Below are 18,051 nucleotides of genomic sequence, written 5' to 3'. Positions count from 1 at the left end.
ACTGCCGTGAAAAATTACAACTCGTAAAAAAGTGCTAACAAAAAATAGACCTGCTTTTTTAATCCGTGATTGTATAGGCATGCAGGGATCCATGAGATCCGTGCATGTATATCAGTGGGAAGGGGTGGGAAAGTGATTATTTTCTCAAAAAAAATTGCGTGGGGTCCCCCCTCCTAAGCATAACCAGCCTCGGGCTCTTTGAGCCGATCCTGGTTGCAGAAATATGGGAAAAAAATTGACAGGGGTTCCCCCATATTTAAGCAACCAGCATCGGGCTCTGCGCCTGGTTCCAAAAATACGGGGGACAAAAAGAGTAGGGGTCCCCCGTATTTTTAAAACCAGCACCGGGCTCCACTAGCTGGACAGATAATGCCACAGCCGGGGGTCACTTTGATATAGTGCCCTGCGGCCGTGGCATCAAAAATCCAACTAGTCACCCCTGGCCGGGGTACCCTGGGGGAGTGGGGACCCCTTCAATCAAGGGGTCCCCCCCCCAGCCACCCAAGGGCCAGGGGTGAAGCCCGAGGCTGTCCCCCCCCATCCAATGGGCTGCGGATGGGGGGGCTGATAGCCTTTGTTGTAAAAAAAAAGATATTGTTTTTAGTAGCAGTACTACAAGTCCCAGCAAGCCTCCCCCGCATGCTGGTACTTGGAGAACCACAAGTACCAGCATGCGGCGGAAAAACTGGCCCGCTGGTACCTGTAGTACTATTACTAAAAAAAATACCCAAAAAAAGACAAGACACACACACCGTGAAAGTAAAGATTTATTACATACATGCACACAAACATACATACATACTTACCTTATGTTCACACGAGGGTCTGTCCTCTTCTCCAGTAGAATCCAAGGGGTACCTGTTGAATAAATTCTACTCACCAGATCCCGGGTCCCAGGGTCCTCGGGGCAACCATTTGTAATCCAGGTACTTGCATAAAATAACAAAACGGAAAGCCGAGCCACGAACTGAAAGGGGCCCCAATGTTTTCACATGGGACTCCTTTCCCCGAATGCCAGAAACCCACTCTGACTGATGTCTAAGTGGGTTTCTTCAGCCAATCAGGGAGCGCCACGTTGTAGCACCCTCCTGATCGGCTGTGTGCTCCTGTACTGAGTGACAGGCGGCACACGGCAGTGTTACAATGTAGCGCCTATGCGCTCCATTGTAACCAATGGTGGGAACTTTCTGCCCTGCGGTTGACCTAAAGTGACGTCACCGCTGAGCAGAAAGTTCCCACCATTGGTTACAATGGAGCGCATAGGCGCTACATTGTAACACTGCCGCGTGCCGCCTGTCACTCAGTACAGGAGCACACAGCCGATCAGGAGGGTGCTACAACGTAGCGCTCCCTGATTGGCTGAAGAAACCCACTTAGACATCAGTCAGAGTGGGTTTCTGGCATTCGGGGAAAGAAGTCCCATGTGAAAACATGGGGCCCCTTTCAGTTCGTGGCTCGGCTTTCCGTTTTGTTATTTTATGCAAGTACCTGGATTACAAATGGTTGCCCCGAGGACCCGGGATCTGGTGAGTAGAATTTATTCAACAGGTACCCCTTGGATTCTACTGGAGAAGAGGACAGACCCTCGTGTGAACATAAGGTAAGTATGTATGTATGTTTGTGTGCATGTATGTAATAAATCTTTACTTTCACGGTGTGTGTGTCTTGTCTTTTTTTGGGTATTTTTTTAGTAATAGTACTACAGGTACCAGCGGGCCCGTTTTTCCACCGCATGCTGGTACTTGTGGTTCTCCAAGTACCAGCATGCGGGGGAGGCTTGCTGGGCCTTGTAGTACTGCTACTAAAAACAATATCTTTTCATTATCACAAAAGGCTATCAGCCCCCCCATCCGCAGCCCATTGGATGGGGGGGGGGGACAGCCTCGGGCTTCACCCCTGGCCCTTGGGTGGCTGGGGGGGGGGGGGACCCCTTGATTGAAGGGGTCCCCACTCCCCCAGGGTACCCCGGCCAGGGATGACTAGTTGGATTTTTGATGCCACGGCTGCAGGGCACTATATAAAAGTGACCCCCGGCTGTGGCATTATCTGTCCAGCTAGTGGAGCCCGGTGCTGGTTTTAAAAATAATGGGGACCCCTACTCTTTTTGTCCCCCGTATTTTTGGAACCAGGACCAGGCGCAGAGCCCGATGCTGGTTGCTTAAATATGGGGTAACCCCTGTCAATTTTTTCCCCATATTTTTGCAACCAGGATCGGCTCAAAGAGCCCGAGGCTGGTTATGCTTAGGAGAGGGGACCCCACGCAATTTTTTTGGGGGGATTTTACAGTGTTTAATTTAAAAAAAAAAAAATATGAACCCCAGCACGGATCACACAGATCCGGCCGAGATTCATTGTAAAAAAGTCGGCAGTGTTTTGCTAATCACTGCCGTAAAAATAAAAAAAAAAACACGAATGACATCGACATCGGAACAAAAGAAAAACCTGAATACGACAGCTTAGTAAATCCGTCGTAACAAATTCAAAGTTGCAGTTTTACACTTTCGATGTCATTCGTGATTATTCTCCCACCAAATCGGGAGAATTACGAATGTTAGTAAATATACCCCTATGATTACGAGGAAACCGCCTGGAGGCAGCACGGAGGGCACGTGTCGTACCTGTACTTGTAGAAATGGTGAAGGACACAGCAAGGTCATCACTGGGAATCTGTGTGACAAGACAGATGGTGTGAAAATACAAAGATCATTATATGTGACACAATCAGACAGCATTATATTACAGATTGGTCATGGTTACATCCTAATCCGGATTATTATACACCAAATATGCTATTATTGTCTCAATTGTTTCCAGTAACTTCCTGCCTGTAGGCAAATGAAGGGTTAATGTTCGGTGACGGAGGAATCAGGGGCACTGCCAAGATCAGAGGTGGGTGGTCACCTATATGAGGATTAGCTATATACTATATTTCCTATAGGGAACGTAACAGCACAATCCATGTTCTGAGGAGCTCTGTGTCCCCTCGCTGCCATATACAGGGGCCACAGGGTGCCTCGCTGCCATATACAGGGCCCACAGGGTGCCTCGCTGCCATATACAGGGTGCCTCGCTGCCATATACAGGGCCCACAGGGTGCCTCGCTGCCATATACAGGGCCCACAGGGTGCCTCGCTGCCATATACAGGGCCCACAGGGTGCCTCGCTGCCATATACAGGGCCCACAGGGTGCCTCGCTGCCATATACAGGGCCCACAGGGTGCCTCGCTGCCATATACAGGGCCCACAGGGTGCCTCGCTGCCATATACAGGGCCCACAGGGTGCCTCGCTGCCATATACAGGGCCCACAGGGTGCCTCGCTGCCATATACAGGGCCCACAGGGTGCCTCGCTGCCATATACAGGGCCCACAGGGTGCCCCGCTGCCATATACAGGGCCCACAGGGTGCCCCGCTGCCATATACAGGGCCCACAGGGTGCCTCGCTGCCATATACAGGGACCACAGGGTGCCCCGCTGCCATATACAGGGCGCCTCGCTGCAATATACAGGGCCCACAGGGTGCCTCGCTGCCATATACAGGGCCCACAGGGTGCCTCGCTGCAATATACAGGGACCACAGGGTGCCCCGCTGCCATATACAGGGCGCCTCGCTGCAATATACAGGGCCCACAGGGTGCCTCCCTGCCATATACAGGGCCCATATGGTGCTTCACTTTTCTATACAGGGCCCACAGGGCGCCTCGCTGCCATTTACAGGGCCCATATGGTGCGTCACTTTTCTATACAGGGCCCACAGGGCGCCTCGCTGCCATATACAGGGCCCATATGGTGTTTCCTGTGTGCCCATGTTACAGAAGGAGATCAGGGAATATTATTACGAAGTCACCTTGGATAACAGGGTAATAATATGTATTTGGGGGTCGGTGAGACTTCACGGTGCGTCAGAACGGTCAGTATTCAGATGTCGGGGAATCACCACCGAGGGTCACAACAGTCAGTATTTGGGGTTCTTGAGGCACCGCCGAGGGTCAGAGCGGTCAGTATTTGGGGGTCGGTGAGGCACCGCTGGGGGTCAGAATGCTCAGCATTTGGGGGTCGCTGAGGCACCACCAAGGGTCACAACAGTCAGTATTTGGGGGTCGCTGAGGCACCGCAGAGGGTCAGAGCGGTCAGTATTTGGGGGTCGCTGAGGCACCACTGAGGGTCAGAGCGGTCAGTATTTGGGGGTCGCTGAGGCATCACTGAGGGTCAGAGCGGTCAGTATTTGGGGGTCGCTGAGGGTCAGAGCGGTCAGTATTTGGGGGTCGCTGAGGCACCGCAGAGGGTCAGAGCGGTCAGTATTTGGGGGTCGGTGAGGCACCGCAGAGAGTCAGAGCGGTCAGTATTTGGGGGTCGGTGGGGCACTGCAGAGCAGTCAATATTTGGGGGTCGCTGAGGGTCAGAGCAGTCAGTATTTGGGGGTCGCTGAGGGCCGGTCCACCTTCTGATCTGGTCTGTCTGATAGGCTTCTATAACACTACACTGGGGCCAGGAACGGTTTGGTCTCAGCAGTTCTGACAGAAGGAAGATGCGAGTCAGACAGACCTACGTGCGCACTTACCTGCTCATCACCGCTGCTCTCAGTGTCGCACTGCAAGAGATAAGGAAGAGTGAGGACAACGCTAGTATCTTCCCCAACATGTAACACTGAGCTGGGAGAACGTCTGGCTACACTCTGATCCTCACTCACTCTACTAGAGTGCAGCGCCTACACTAACAACGCACAACCCAGCGCTAGTGTCTTCCCCAACATGTAACACTCAGATGGGAGAACGTCTGGCTACACTCTGATCCTCACTCACTCTACTAGAGTGCAGCGCCTACACTAACAACGCACAACCCAGCGCTAGTGTCTACTCACAATGTATCCCGCATCCAGGCAGCGCTGAAAGAGAGAACATTAGACGGAGTCATGACAGGGAAAGGGGAACGTACTGGTCCCAGACCATACACGGAGTGCTCTCACCTGACTGGCCACACGCTCAGCGCCGGAATCGCGTCCTCCCTCCTCTACAGCCCCAATCCTGGTGCAGTGCCGCTTCTGTCAGAGAGACATGGAGAGGATTAGTATCCTTATTATATATAGCCATACATGCCGACGTGGTATCAACACTTTCCCTGGCATCTATGTGCACACAGGAGCTTGTTACATCGCCAGCCGGGGTACAACTGCTGCCTGTACCAGCCGCTCAGCAGCGACCCTTGCTTCTCCTGCTGCCTGTACCAGCCGCTCAGCAGCGACCCTTGCCCCTCCTGCTGCCTGTACCAGCCACTCAGCAGCAACCCTTGCCCCTCCTGCTGCCTGTACCAGCCGCTCAGCAGCGACCCTTGCCCCTCCTGCTGCCTGTACCAGCCACTCAGCAGCGACCCTTGCCCCTCCTGCTGCCTGTACCAGCCACTCAGCAGCGACCCTTGTCCCTCCTGCTGCCTGTACCAGCCGCTCAGCAGCGACCCTTGCTCCTCCTGCTGCCTGTACCAGCCGCTCAGCAGCGACCCTTGCTCCTCCTGCTGCCTGTACTAGCCGCTCAGCAGTGACCCTTGTCCCTCCTGCTGCCTGTACCAGCCGCTCAGCAGCGACCCTTGCCCCTCCTGCTGCCTGTACCAGCCGCTCAGCAGCGACCCTTGCTCCACCTGCTGCCTGTACCAGCCGCTCAGCAGCGACCCTTGCTCCTCCTGCTGCCTGTACTAGCCGCTCAGTAGTGACCCTTGTCCCTCCTGCTGCCTGTACCAGCCGCTCAGCAGCGACCCTTGCCCCTCCTGCTGCCTGTACCAGCCACTCAGCAGCGACCCTTGCTCCACCTGCTGCCTGTACCAGCCGCGACCCTTGCCCCTCCTGCTGCCTGTACCAGCCGCTCAGCAGCGACCCTTGCCCCTCCTGCTGCCTGTACCAGCCACTCAGCAGCGACCCTTGCTCCTCCTGCTGCCTGTACTAGCCGCTCAGCAGCGACCCTTGCCCCTCCTGCTGCCTGTACCAGCCACTCAGCAGCGACCCTTGCCCCTTCTGCTGCCTGTAACAGCCACTCAGCAGCGACTCTTGCCCCTCCTGCTGCCTGTACCAGCCGCTCAGCAGCGACCCTTGCCCCTCCTGCTGCCTATACCAGCCGCTCAGCAGCGACCCTTGCTCCTCCTGCTGCCTGTACCAGCCGCTCAGCAGCGACCCTTGCCCCTCCTGCTGCCTGTACTAGCCGCTCAGCAGCGACCCTTGCCCCTCCTGCTGCCTGTACCAGCCGCTCAGCAGCGACCCTTGCTCCTCCTGCTGCCTGTACCAGCCACTCAGCAGTGACCCTTGCCCCTCCTGCTGCCTGTACCAGCCACTCAGCAGTGACCCATGCTCCTCCTGCTGCCTGTACCAGCCACTCAGCAGTGACCCATGCTCCTCCTGCTGCCTGTACCAGCCACTCAGCAGTGACCCTTGCTCCTCCTGCTGCCTGTACCAGCCGCTTAGCAGCGACCCTTGCCCCTCCGGCTGCCTGCACCAGCCGCTCTGCTGCGACCCTTGCCCCTCCTGCAGCCTGTACCAGCCGCGATCCTTTCCCCTCCGGCTGCCTGCACTAGCCGCTCAGCAGCGACCCTTGCCCCTCCTGCTGCCTGTACCAGCCGCTCAGCAGCGACCCTTGCCCCTCCTGCTGCCTGTACCAGCCGCTCAGCAGCGATCCTTGCCCCTCCTGCTGCCTGTACCAGCCGCTCAGCAACGACCCTTGCCCCTCCTGCTGCCTGCCTGCTCCTTATGCTGGATTGCCTCTGGTAGGGCAAACACTCACTGCCAGATATCTTTGTGCCTCCGGTAGCACTGGCTAGGGCAGGGATCGATCACACACCGAGGTTTGGAGGTAGTGTGAGTGCTCCACTGTACGATGCTGGTTATAGTCAGGATGGGACACTGTGTCCAGGCAAGTGGTGCGGTTAGGTTAGGGGATGGCCATCTTACTGCTGGGACCTGGCCAAAGATGAACAAGATGTTTTTCCCTATGCTAGGGGCAACTAAGGTTCCGATGACGTTTGTGTAGCATGAGAGTCGCGCTCAGTAGCAAGGTATTTGGCCTGGTCCATGTGGAGCTGTTGCAGCTCATCACCAGGTCCTGGGACCATATGTCCGCTCTTCACTTCTGGTAGTTCTCCAGGTTTGGATCAGGAAGTTCTCTTCTCCTTTCCAGCAGAGTGGATTTAGTGAGGGCCTCCAGTAGATGATGCATCTCCATGGGAGTCAGAGACAGAATGATTCCTCACCCTCTTCCAGGTGACAGATTCTGCAGAACGGATAGAAGAATGTGGGCCTCACATAGGGAGTAAGCTCTGTCCTTTCCTCGGGAAAGATGTGGTGTATGGTATAATATGGTATAATAGGAGACGCTGTCTTCATGGAGACTCAGATAACACAAAGGAAAGTATGGGTAGGAAGCTCAAGATTGCATTTACTTCCCTGGAACCCTCAATTTTATCTGGAGTCCCGGAGGCAGAAGTGGTAGTCAGGGTCTCAGCCCTTTTATCCCAGAAAGAAGTGAGACAAACACAGCAAAAAATCCTTCTCCTTGTGGGGTCAGCAAAGAGGAACAGGCCGGGGTAACTAAGCTCTCGAGCAGTCAGCATACCGGGCAGAGGGAGACTGTATGCAGAGAATAGGCCGGGGTAATTAAGCTCCCGAGCAGTCAGTATACCGGGCAGAGGGAGACTGTATGCAGAGAATAGGCCGGGGTAATTAAGCTCCCGAGCAGTCAGCATACCGGGCAGAGGGAGACTGTATGCAGAGAACAGGCCGGAGTAACTAAGCTCCCGAGCAGTCAGCATACCCGGCAGAGGGAGACTGCATGCAGAGAACAGGCCGGGGTAACTAAGTTCCCGAGCAGTCAGCATACCGGGCAGAGGGAGACTGTATGCAGAGAACAGGCCGCAGTAACTAAGCTCCTGAGCAGTCGGCATACCGGGCAGAGGGAGACTGTATGCAGAGAACAGGCCGCAGTAACTAAGCTCCTGAGCAGTCAGTATACCGGGCAGAGGGAGACTGTATGCAGAGGAACAGGCCGGGGTAACTAAGCTCCTGAGCAGTCAGCATACCGGGCAGAGGGAGACTGTATGCAGAGGAACAGGCCGGAGTAACTAAGCTCCTGAGCAGTCAGCATACCGGGTAGAGGGAGACTGTATGCAGAGAACAGGCCGCAGTAACTAAGCTCCTGAGCAGTCAGTATACCGGGCAGAGGGAGACTGTATGCAGAGGAACAGGCCGGGGTAACTAAGCTCACAAGCAGTCAGCATACCGGGCAGAGGGAGAGTGTATGCAGAGGAACAGGCCGGGGTAACTTAGCTCCCGAGCAGTCAGCATACCGAGCAGAGGGAGACTGTATGCAGATAACAGGCCGGGGTAATTAAGCTCCTGAGCAGTCAGCATACCGGGCAGAGGGAGACTGTATGCAGAGGAACAGGCCGGGGTAACTAAGCTCCTGAGCAGTCAGCATACCGGGCAGAAGGAGACCGCATGCAGAGGAACAGGCCGGGGTAACTAAGCTCCAGATCAGTCAGCATAGCGGGCAGAGGGAGACTGTATGCAGAGGAACAGGCCGGGGTAACTAAGCTCCTGAGCAGTCAGCATAACGGGCAGAGGGAGAGTGTATGCAGAGGAACAGGCCAGAGTAACTAAGCTCCTGAGCAGTCAGCATAACGGGCAGAAGGAGACTGTATGCAGAGGAACAGGCCAGGGTAACTAAGCTCACGAGCAGTCAGCATACCGGGCAGGGGGAGAGTGTATGCAGAGAACAGGCCGGAGTAACTAAGCTCCCGAGCAGTCAGCATACCGGGCAGAGGGAGACTGTATGCAGAGGAACAGGCCGGAGTAACTAAGCTCCTGAGCAGTCAGCATACCGGGCAGAGGGAGACTGTAAGCAGAGGAACAGGCCAGAGTAACTAAGCTCCTGAGCAGTCAGCATAACGGGCAGAAGGAGACTGTATGCAGAGGTACAGGCCAGAGTAACTAAGCTCCTGAGCATTCAGCATACCGGGCAGAGGGAGACTGTATGCAGAGGAACAGGCCGGGGTAACTAAGCTCCTGAGCAGTCAGCATACCGGGCAGAGGGAGACTGTATGCAGAGGAACAGGCCGGAGTAGCTAAGCTCCCGAGCAGTCAGTATACCGGGCAGAGGGAGACTGTATGCAGAGGAACAGGCCAGGGTAACTAAGCTCCTGAGCAGTCAGCATACCGGGCAGAGGGAGACTGTATGCAGAGGAACAGGCCAGGGTAACTAAGCTCCTGAGCAGTCAGCATACCGGACAGAGGGAGACCGTATGCAGAGGAACAGGCCGAGGTAACTAAGCTCCTGAGCAGTCAGCATACCGGGCAGAGGGAGACTGTATGCAGAGGAACAGGCCGGAGTAGCTAAGCTCCCGAGCAGTCCGTATACCGGGCAGAGGGAGACTGTATGCAGAGGAACAGGCCGGAGTAACTAAGCTCCTGAGCAGTCAGCATACCGGACAGAGGGAGACCGTATGCAGAGGAACAGGCTGGGGTAACTAAGCTCCTGAGCAGTCAGCATACCGGGCAGAGGGAGGCTGTATGCAGAGGAACAGGCCGGAGTAGCTAAGCTCCTGAGCAGTCAGTATACCGGGCAGAGGGAGACTGTATGCAGAGGAACAGGCCGGAGTAACTAAGCTCCTGAGCAGTCAGCATAACGGGCAGAGGGAGAGTGTATGCAGAGGAACAGGCCAGAGTAACTAAGCTCCTGAGCAGTCAGCATATCGGGCAAAGGGAGACTGTATGCAGAGGAACAGGCCAGAGTAACTAAGCTCCCGAGCAGTCAGTATACCGGGCAGAGGGAGACTGTATGCAGAGGAACAGGCCAGAGTAACTAAGCTCCTGAGCAGTCAGTATACCGGGCAGAGGGAGAGTGTCTGTTTTGGTTCTGGGACCAGTGGTGAGAGTCATCAGAAATTGGGATATACCATTGTCCTCCGTGTCTCTTCATATTCGTCGTCAGTCTGTGTAAAACGCAGAGACCACAGCAAAAGCGTCCGCCCTTCTCATGCTCATCCTACACTGTGACACCGGCTGGTCGCGGTGATCTGCAGGTGGCACAGGCGCTGGAAATCTTTCTCCCAGAGGAAAATCTTCCTGCGTTGTCCGTGCCACATGTCAGACGATTTCATATCACAGGACAAAGCTTTTCATACAGACTGAAGCAGTCGTTACGGCGCTGGGTAAGATGGTTTCCTCCTTTGGGCGGTCACATGTAAGAGCGCCCCAGCTAATCTCAGATGCGAACAGGGCCACGCCGTCACACCACAAGCTAGTTTCCAGAATGTCCAAAGCTGCAACCTACAGCCCAAAGGATGGCTGTGACCAACCTAACGGGTCACCTGCTCACCATCGGGGCTGACATATTGTGAGAATAGAAGACAGCCCGTCAGGCTGCAGGGCCCGGTTATGGGGTCTTGGGATAAAGGAGAAGGCAGGAATGCTCTGGCACTGAGATGTCAATGCCACATTCTGAAGATTCAGTCACAGGTGGCATAGCGTCAGTGTGCAGCAGTGGACTGCAATGGGCGTGCTAAATGTACACCCTGGGGGCAGGGAGCTGGGAAGCCCACTTGGCAGCAGTGAGACCCTTTACCCTGCTTATTAGTAATACTGTTCCTGACATGTCCTGTCATCCAATACAGAGCCTGGCAGCGGGATTCCGCACTCGACTCCCTCCCATACAGAGCCTGGCAGCGGGATACCACACTCTACTCCCTCCCATACAGAGCCTGGCAGCGGGATTCCACACTCTACTCCCTCCCATACAGAGCCTGGCAGCGGGATTCCACACTCTACTCCCTCCCATACAGAGTCTGGCAGCGGGATTCCACACTCTACTCCCTCCCATACAGAGTCTGGCAGCGGGATTCCGCACTCTACTCCCTCCCATACAGAGCCTGGCAAGCGAGATTCCAAACTCTACTCCCTCCCATACAGAGCCTGGTAGCGGGATTCCGCACTCTACTCCCTCCCACACAGAGCCTGGCAAGCGAGATTCCAAACTCTACTCCCTCCCATACAGAGTCTGGCAGCGGGATTCCCCACTATACTCCCTCCCATACAGAGCCTGGCAAGCGAGATTCCAAACTCTACTCCCTCCCATACAGAGCCTGGTAGCGGGATTCCGCACTCTACTCCCTCCCATACAGAGTCTGGCAGCGGGATTCCGCACTCTACTCCCTCCCATACAGAGTCTGGCAGCGGGATTCCGCACTCTACTCCCTCCCATACAGAGTCTGGCAGCGGGATTCCGCACTCTACTCCCTCCCATACAGAGTCTGGCAGCGGGATTCCGCACTCTACTCCCTCCCATACAGAGTCTGGCAGCGGGATACCACACTCTACTCCCTCCCATACAGAGCCTGGTAGCGGGATTCCGCACTCTACTCCCTCCCATACAGAGCCTGGCAGCGGGATTCCGCACTCTACTCCCTCCCATACAGAGCCTGGCAGCGGGATTCCGCACTCTACTCCCTCCCATACAGAGCATGGCAGCGGGATTCCACACTCTACTCTCTCCCCATACAGAGCCTGGCAGCGGGATTCCACACTCTACTCTCTCCCCATACAGAGCCTGGCAGCGGGATTCCACACTCTACTCCCTCCCCATAGAGAGCCTGGCAGCGGGATACCACACTCTACTCCCTCCCATACAGAGCCTGGCAGCGGGATTCCACACTCTACTCCCTCCCATACAGAGCCTGGCAGCGGGATTCCGCACTCTACTCCCTCCCCATACAGAGCCTGGCAGCGGGATTCCGCACTCTACTCCCTCCCATACAGAGCCTGGCAGCGGGATTCCACACTCTACTCCCTCCCATACAGAGCCTGGCAGCGGGATTCCACACTCCACTCCCTCCCATACAGAGCCTGGCAGCGGGATTCCACACTCTACTCCCTCCCATACAGAGCCTGGCAGCGGGATTCCGCACTCTACTCCCTCCCCATACAGAGCCTGGCAGCGGGATTCCGCACTCTACTCCCTCCCATACAGAGCCTGGCAGCGGGATTCCACACTCTACTCCCTCCCATACAGAGCCTGGCAGCGGGATTCCACACTCCACTCCCTCCCATACAGAGCCTGGCAGCGGGATTCCACACTCTACTCCCTCCCATACAGAGCCTGGCAGCGGGATTCCGCACTCTACTCCCTCCCATACAGAGCCTGGCAGCGGGATACCGCACTCTACTCCCTCCCATACAGAGCCTGGCAGCGGGATTCCACACTCTACTCCCTCCCATACAGAGCCTGGCAGCGGGATTCCACACTCTACTCCCTCCCATACAGAGCCTGGCAGCGGGATACCGCACTCTACTCCCTCCCATACAGAGCCTGGCAGCGGGATTCCACACTCTACTCCCTCCCATACAGAGCCTGGTAGCGGGATTCCACACTCTACTCCCTCCCATACAGAGCCTGGCAGCGGGATTCCACACTCTACTCCCTCCCATACAGAGCCTGGCAGCGGGATTCCACACTCTACTCCCTCCCATACAGAGCCTGGCAGCGGGATTCCGCACTCTACTCCCTCCCATACAGAGCCTGGCAGCGGGATTCCAAACTCTACTCCCTCCCATACAGAGCCTGGCAGCGGGATTCCACACTCTACTCCCTCCCATACAGAGCCTGGCAGCGGGATTCCACACTCTACTCCCTCCCATACAGAGCCTGGCAGCGGGATTCCACACTCTACTCCCTCCCATACAGAGCACGCAGCGGGATTCCGCACTCTACTCCCTCCCATACAGAGCACGCAGCGGGATTCCACACTCTACTCCCTCCCATACAGAGCCTGGCAGCGGGATTCCACACTCTACTCCCTCCCATACAGAGCCTGGCAGCGGGATTCCACACCCTCCCATACAGAGCCTGGCAGCGGGGTTCCGCACTCTACTCCCTCCCATACAGAGCCTGGCAGCGGGATTCCACACTCTACTCCCTCCCATACAGAGCCTGGCAGCGGGATTCCACACTCTACTCCCTCCCATACAGAGCCTGGCAGCGGGGTTCCGCACTCTACTCCCTCCCATACAGAGCACGCAGCGGGATTCCGCACTCTACTCCCTCCCATACAGAGCACGCAGCGGGATTCCACACTCTACTCCCTCCCATACAGAGCCTGGCAGCGGGATTCCACACTCTACTCCCTCCCATACAGAGCCTAGCAGCGGGATTCCACACTCTACTCCCTCCCATACAGAGCCTGGCAGCGGGATTCCACACTCTACTCCCTCTCATACAGAGCCTGGCAGCGGGATTCCGCACTCCACTCCCTCCCATACAGAGCCTGGCAGCGGGATTCCACACTCCACTCCCTCCCATACAGAGCCTGGCAGCGGGATTCCACACTCTACTCCCTCCCATACAGAGCCTGGCAGCGGGATTCTACACTCTACTCCCTCCCATACAGAGTCTGGCAGCGGGATTCCGCACTCTACTCCCTCCCATACAGAGCCTGACAGCGGGATTCCACACTCTACTCCCTCCCATACAGAGCCTGGCAGCGGGATTCTACACTCTACTCCCTCCCATACAGAGCCTGGCAGCGGGATTCCGCACTCTACTCCCTCCCATACAGAGCCTAGCAGCGGGATTCCACACTCTACTCCCTCCCATACAGAGCCTGGCAGCGGGATTCCGCACTCTACTCCCTCCCATACAGAGCCTGACAGCGGGATTCCACACTCTACTCCCTCCCATACAGAGCCTGGCAGCGGGATTCCGCACTCTACTCCCTCCCATACAGAGCACGCAGCGGGATTCCACACTCTACTCCCTCCCATACAGAGCCTGGCAGCGGGATTCCACACTCTACTCCCTCCCATACAGAGCCTGGCAGCGGGATTCCACACTCTACTCCCTCCCATACAGAGCCTGGCAGCGGGATTCCACACTCTACTCCCTCCCCATACAGAGCCTGGCAGCGGGATTCCACACTCTACTCCCTCCCATACAGAGCCTGGCAGCGGGATTCCACACTCTACTCCCTCCCATACAGAGCCTGGCAGCGGGATTCCACACTCTACTCCCTCCCCATACAGAGCCTGGCAGCGGGATTCCACACTCTACTCCCTCCCATACAGAGCCTGGTAGCGGGATTCCACACTCTACTCCCTCTCATACAGAGCCTGGCAGCGGGATTCCACACTCTACTCCCTCCCATACAGAGCCTGGCAGCGGGATTCCACACTCTACTCCCTCCCATACAGAGCCTGGCAGCGGGATTCCACACCCTCCCATACAGAGCCTGGCAGCGGGATTCCATACTCTACTCCCTCCCATACAGAGCCTGGCAGCGGGATTCCACACTCTACTCCCTCCCATACAGAGCCTGGCAGCGGGATTCCACACTCTACTCCCTCCCATACAGAGCCTGGCAGCGGGATTCCGCACTCCACTCCCTCCCATACAGAGCCTGGCAGCGGGATTCCACACTCTACTCCCTCCCATACAGAGCCTGGCAGCGGGATTCCACACTCTACTCCCTCCCATACAGAGCCTGGCAGCGGGATTCCACACTCTACTCCCTCCCATACAGAGCCTGGCAGCGGGATTCCACACCCTCCCATACAGAGCCTGGCAGCGGGATTCCATACTCTACTCCCTCCCATACAGAGCCTGGCAGCGGGATTCCACACTCTACTCCCTCCCATACAGAGCCTGGCAGCGGGATTCCACACTCTACTCCCTCCCATACAGAGCCTGGCAGCGGGATTCCGCACTCCACTCCCTCCCATACAGAGCCTGGCAGCGGGATTCCACACTCTACTCCCTCCCATACAGAGCCTGGCAGCGGGATTCCACACTCTACTCCCTCCCATACAGAGCCTGGCAGCGGGATTCCACACTCTACTCCCTCCCATACAGAGCCTGGCAGCGGGATTCCACACTCTACTCCCTCCCATACAGAGCCTGGCAGCGGGATTCCGCACTCTACTCTCTCCCATACAGAGCCTGGCAGCGGGATTCCACACTCTACTCCCTCCCATACAGAGCCTGGCAGCGGGATTCCACACTCTACTCCCTCCCATACAGAGCCTGGCAGCGGGATTCCACACTCTACTCCCTCCCATACAGAGCCTGGTAGCGGGATTCCGCACTCTACTCCCTCCCATACAGAGCCTGGCAGCGGGATTCCGCACTCTACTCCCTCCCATACAGAGCCTGGTAGCGGGATTCCACACTCTACTCCCTCCCATACAGAGCGCGCAGCGGGATTCCACACTCTACTCCCTCCCATACAGAGCCTGGCAGCGGGATTCCACACTCTACTCCCTCCCATACAGAGCCTGGCAGCGGGATTCCACACTCTACTCCCTCCCATACAGAGCCTGGCAGCGGGATTCCACACTCTACTCCCTCCCATAGAGAGCCTGGCAGCGGCATTCTACACTCTACTCCCTCCCATAGAGCCTGGCAGCGGGATTCCGCACTCTACTCCCTCCCATACAGAGCCTGGCAGCGGGATTCCACACTCTACTCCCTCCCATACAGAGCCTGGCAGCGGGATTCCACACTCCACTCCCTCCCATACAGAGCCTGGCAGCGGGATTCCACACTCTACTCCCTCCCATACAGAGCCTGGCAGCGGGATTCCGCACTCTACTCCCTCCCATACAGAGCCTGGCAGCGGGATACCGCACTCTACTCCCTCCCATACAGAGCCTGGCAGCGGGATTCCACACTCTACTCCCTCCCATACAGAGCCTGGCAGCGGGATTCCACACTCTACTCCCTCCCATACAGAGCCTGGCAGCGGGATACCGCACTCTACTCCCTCCCATACAGAGCCTGGCAGCGGGATTCCACACTCTACTCCCTCCCATACAGAGCCTGGTAGCGGGATTCCACACTCTACTCCCTCCCATACAGAGCCTGGCAGCGGGATTCCACACTCTACTCCCTCCCATACAGAGCCTGGCAGCGGGATTCCACACTCTACTCCCTCCCATACAGAGCCTGGCAGCGGGATTCCGCACTCTACTCCCTCCCATACAGAGCCTGGCAGCGGGATTCCAAACTCTACTCCCTCCCATACAGAGCCTGGCAGCGGGATTCCACACTCTACTCCCTCCCATACAGAGCCTGGCAGCGGGATTCCACACTCTACTCCCTCCCATACAGAGCCTGGCAGCGGGATTCCACACTCTACTCCCTCCCATACAGAGCACGCAGCGGGATTCCGCACTCTACTCCCTCCCATACAGAGCACGCAGCGGGATTCCGCACTCTACTCCCTCCCATACAGAGCCTGGCAGCGGGATTCCACACTCTACTCCCTCCCATACAGAGCCTGGCAGCGGGATTCCACACTCTACTCCCTCCCATACAGAGCCTGGCAGCGGGATTCCACACTCTACTCCCTCCCATACAGAGCCTGGCAGCGGGATTCCACACTCTACTCCCTCCCATACAGAGCCTGGCAGCGGGATTCCACACTCTACTCCCTCCCATACAGAGCCTGGCAGCGGGATTCCACACTCTACTCCCTCCCATACAGAGCCTGGCAGCGGGATTCCGCACTCTACTCTCTCCCATACAGAGCCTGGCAGCGGGATTCCACACTCTACTCCCTCCCATACAGAGCCTGGCAGCGGGATTCCACACTCTACTCCCTCCCATACAGAGCCTGGCAGCGGGATTCCACACTCTACTCCCTCCCATACAGAGCCTGGTAGCGGGATTCCGCACTCTACTCCCTCCCATACAGAGCCTGGCAGCGGGATTCCGCACTCTACTCCCTCCCATACAGAGCCTGGTAGCGGGATTCCACACTCTACTCCCTCCCATACAGAGCGCGCAGCGGGATTCCACACTCTACTCCCTCCCATACAGAGCCTGGCAGCGGGATTCCACACTCTACTCCCTCCCATACAGAGCCTGGCAGCGGGATTCCACACTCTACTCCCTCCCATACAGAGCCTGGCAGCGGGATTCCACACTCTACTCCCTCCCATAGAGAGCCTGGCAGCGGCATTCTACACTCTACTCCCTCCCATAGAGCCTGGCAGCGGGATTCCGCACTCTACTCCCTCCCATACAGAGCCTGGCAGCGGGATTCCACACTCTACTCCCTCCCATACAGAGCCTGGCAGCGGGATTCCACACTCCACTCCCTCCCATACAGAGCCTGGCAGCGGGATTCCACACTCTACTCCCTCCCATACAGAGCCTGGCAGCGGGATTCCGCACTCTACTCCCTCCCATACAGAGCCTGGCAGCGGGATACCGCACTCTACTCCCTCCCATACAGAGCCTGGCAGCGGGATTCCACACTCTACTCCCTCCCATACAGAGCCTGGCAGCGGGATTCCACACTCTACTCCCTCCCATACAGAGCCTGGCAGCGGGATACCGCACTCTACTCCCTCCCATACAGAGCCTGGCAGCGGGATTCCACACTCTACTCCCTCCCATACAGAGCCTGGTAGCGGGATTCCACACTCTACTCCCTCCCATACAGAGCCTGGCAGCGGGATTCCACACTCTACTCCCTCCCATACAGAGCCTGGCAGCGGGATTCCACACTCTACTCCCTCCCATACAGAGCCTGGCAGCGGGATTCCGCACTCTACTCCCTCCCATACAGAGCCTGGCAGCGGGATTCCAAACTCTACTCCCTCCCATACAGAGCCTGGCAGCGGGATTCCACACTCTACTCCCTCCCATACAGAGCCTGGCAGCGGGATTCCACACTCTACTCCCTCCCATACAGAGCCTGGCAGCGGGATTCCACACTCTACTCCCTCCCATACAGAGCACGCAGCGGGATTCCGCACTCTACTCCCTCCCATACAGAGCACGCAGCGGGATTCCACACTCTACTCCCTCCCATACAGAGCCTGGCAGCGGGATTCCACACTCTACTCCCTCCCATACAGAGCCTGGCAGCGGGATTCCACACTCTACTCCCTCCCATACAGAGCCTGGCAGCGGGATTCCACACTCTACTCCCTCCCCATACAGAGCCTGGCAGCGGGATTCCACACTCTACTCCCTCCCATACAGAGCCTGGCAGCGGGATTCCACACTCCACTCCCTCCCATACA

At 57.0% G+C, this 18,051-nt stretch overlaps 1 protein-coding gene across 4 annotated transcripts in view; it reads right to left on the bottom strand.

Annotated features, from left to right (window-relative positions):
- Nucleotides 1-18,051, bottom strand: part of FBRS (fibrosin) — a 118,839-nt gene that overhangs the window by 93,547 nt on the left and 7,241 nt on the right. For 2 of the 4 annotated variants that reach the window (XM_063935494.1, XM_063935496.1), the window contains exons 3-6: nt 4,966-5,040; nt 4,861-4,884; nt 4,561-4,590; nt 2,619-2,667 (exon numbers count right to left, since the gene is read on the bottom strand). In XM_063935494.1, coding sequence (XP_063791564.1) covers nt 2,619-2,667; nt 4,561-4,590; nt 4,861-4,884; nt 4,966-5,040 — 178 coding nt within the window. The remainder of the gene's footprint in view (nt 1-2,618; nt 2,668-4,560; nt 4,591-4,860; nt 4,885-4,965; nt 5,041-18,051) is intronic. The other 2 variants (XM_063935495.1, XM_063935497.1) reach the window with 2 other exon arrangements.

Source organism: Pseudophryne corroboree, chromosome 7, assembly GCF_028390025.1.
Source record: "Pseudophryne corroboree isolate aPseCor3 chromosome 7, aPseCor3.hap2, whole genome shotgun sequence".
Classification (NCBI taxonomy): Eukaryota; Metazoa; Chordata; class Amphibia; order Anura; family Myobatrachidae; genus Pseudophryne; species Pseudophryne corroboree.
Note: the sequence above shows the minus strand (reverse complement) of the source record. Positions and strands in the feature narration are given on the sequence as shown.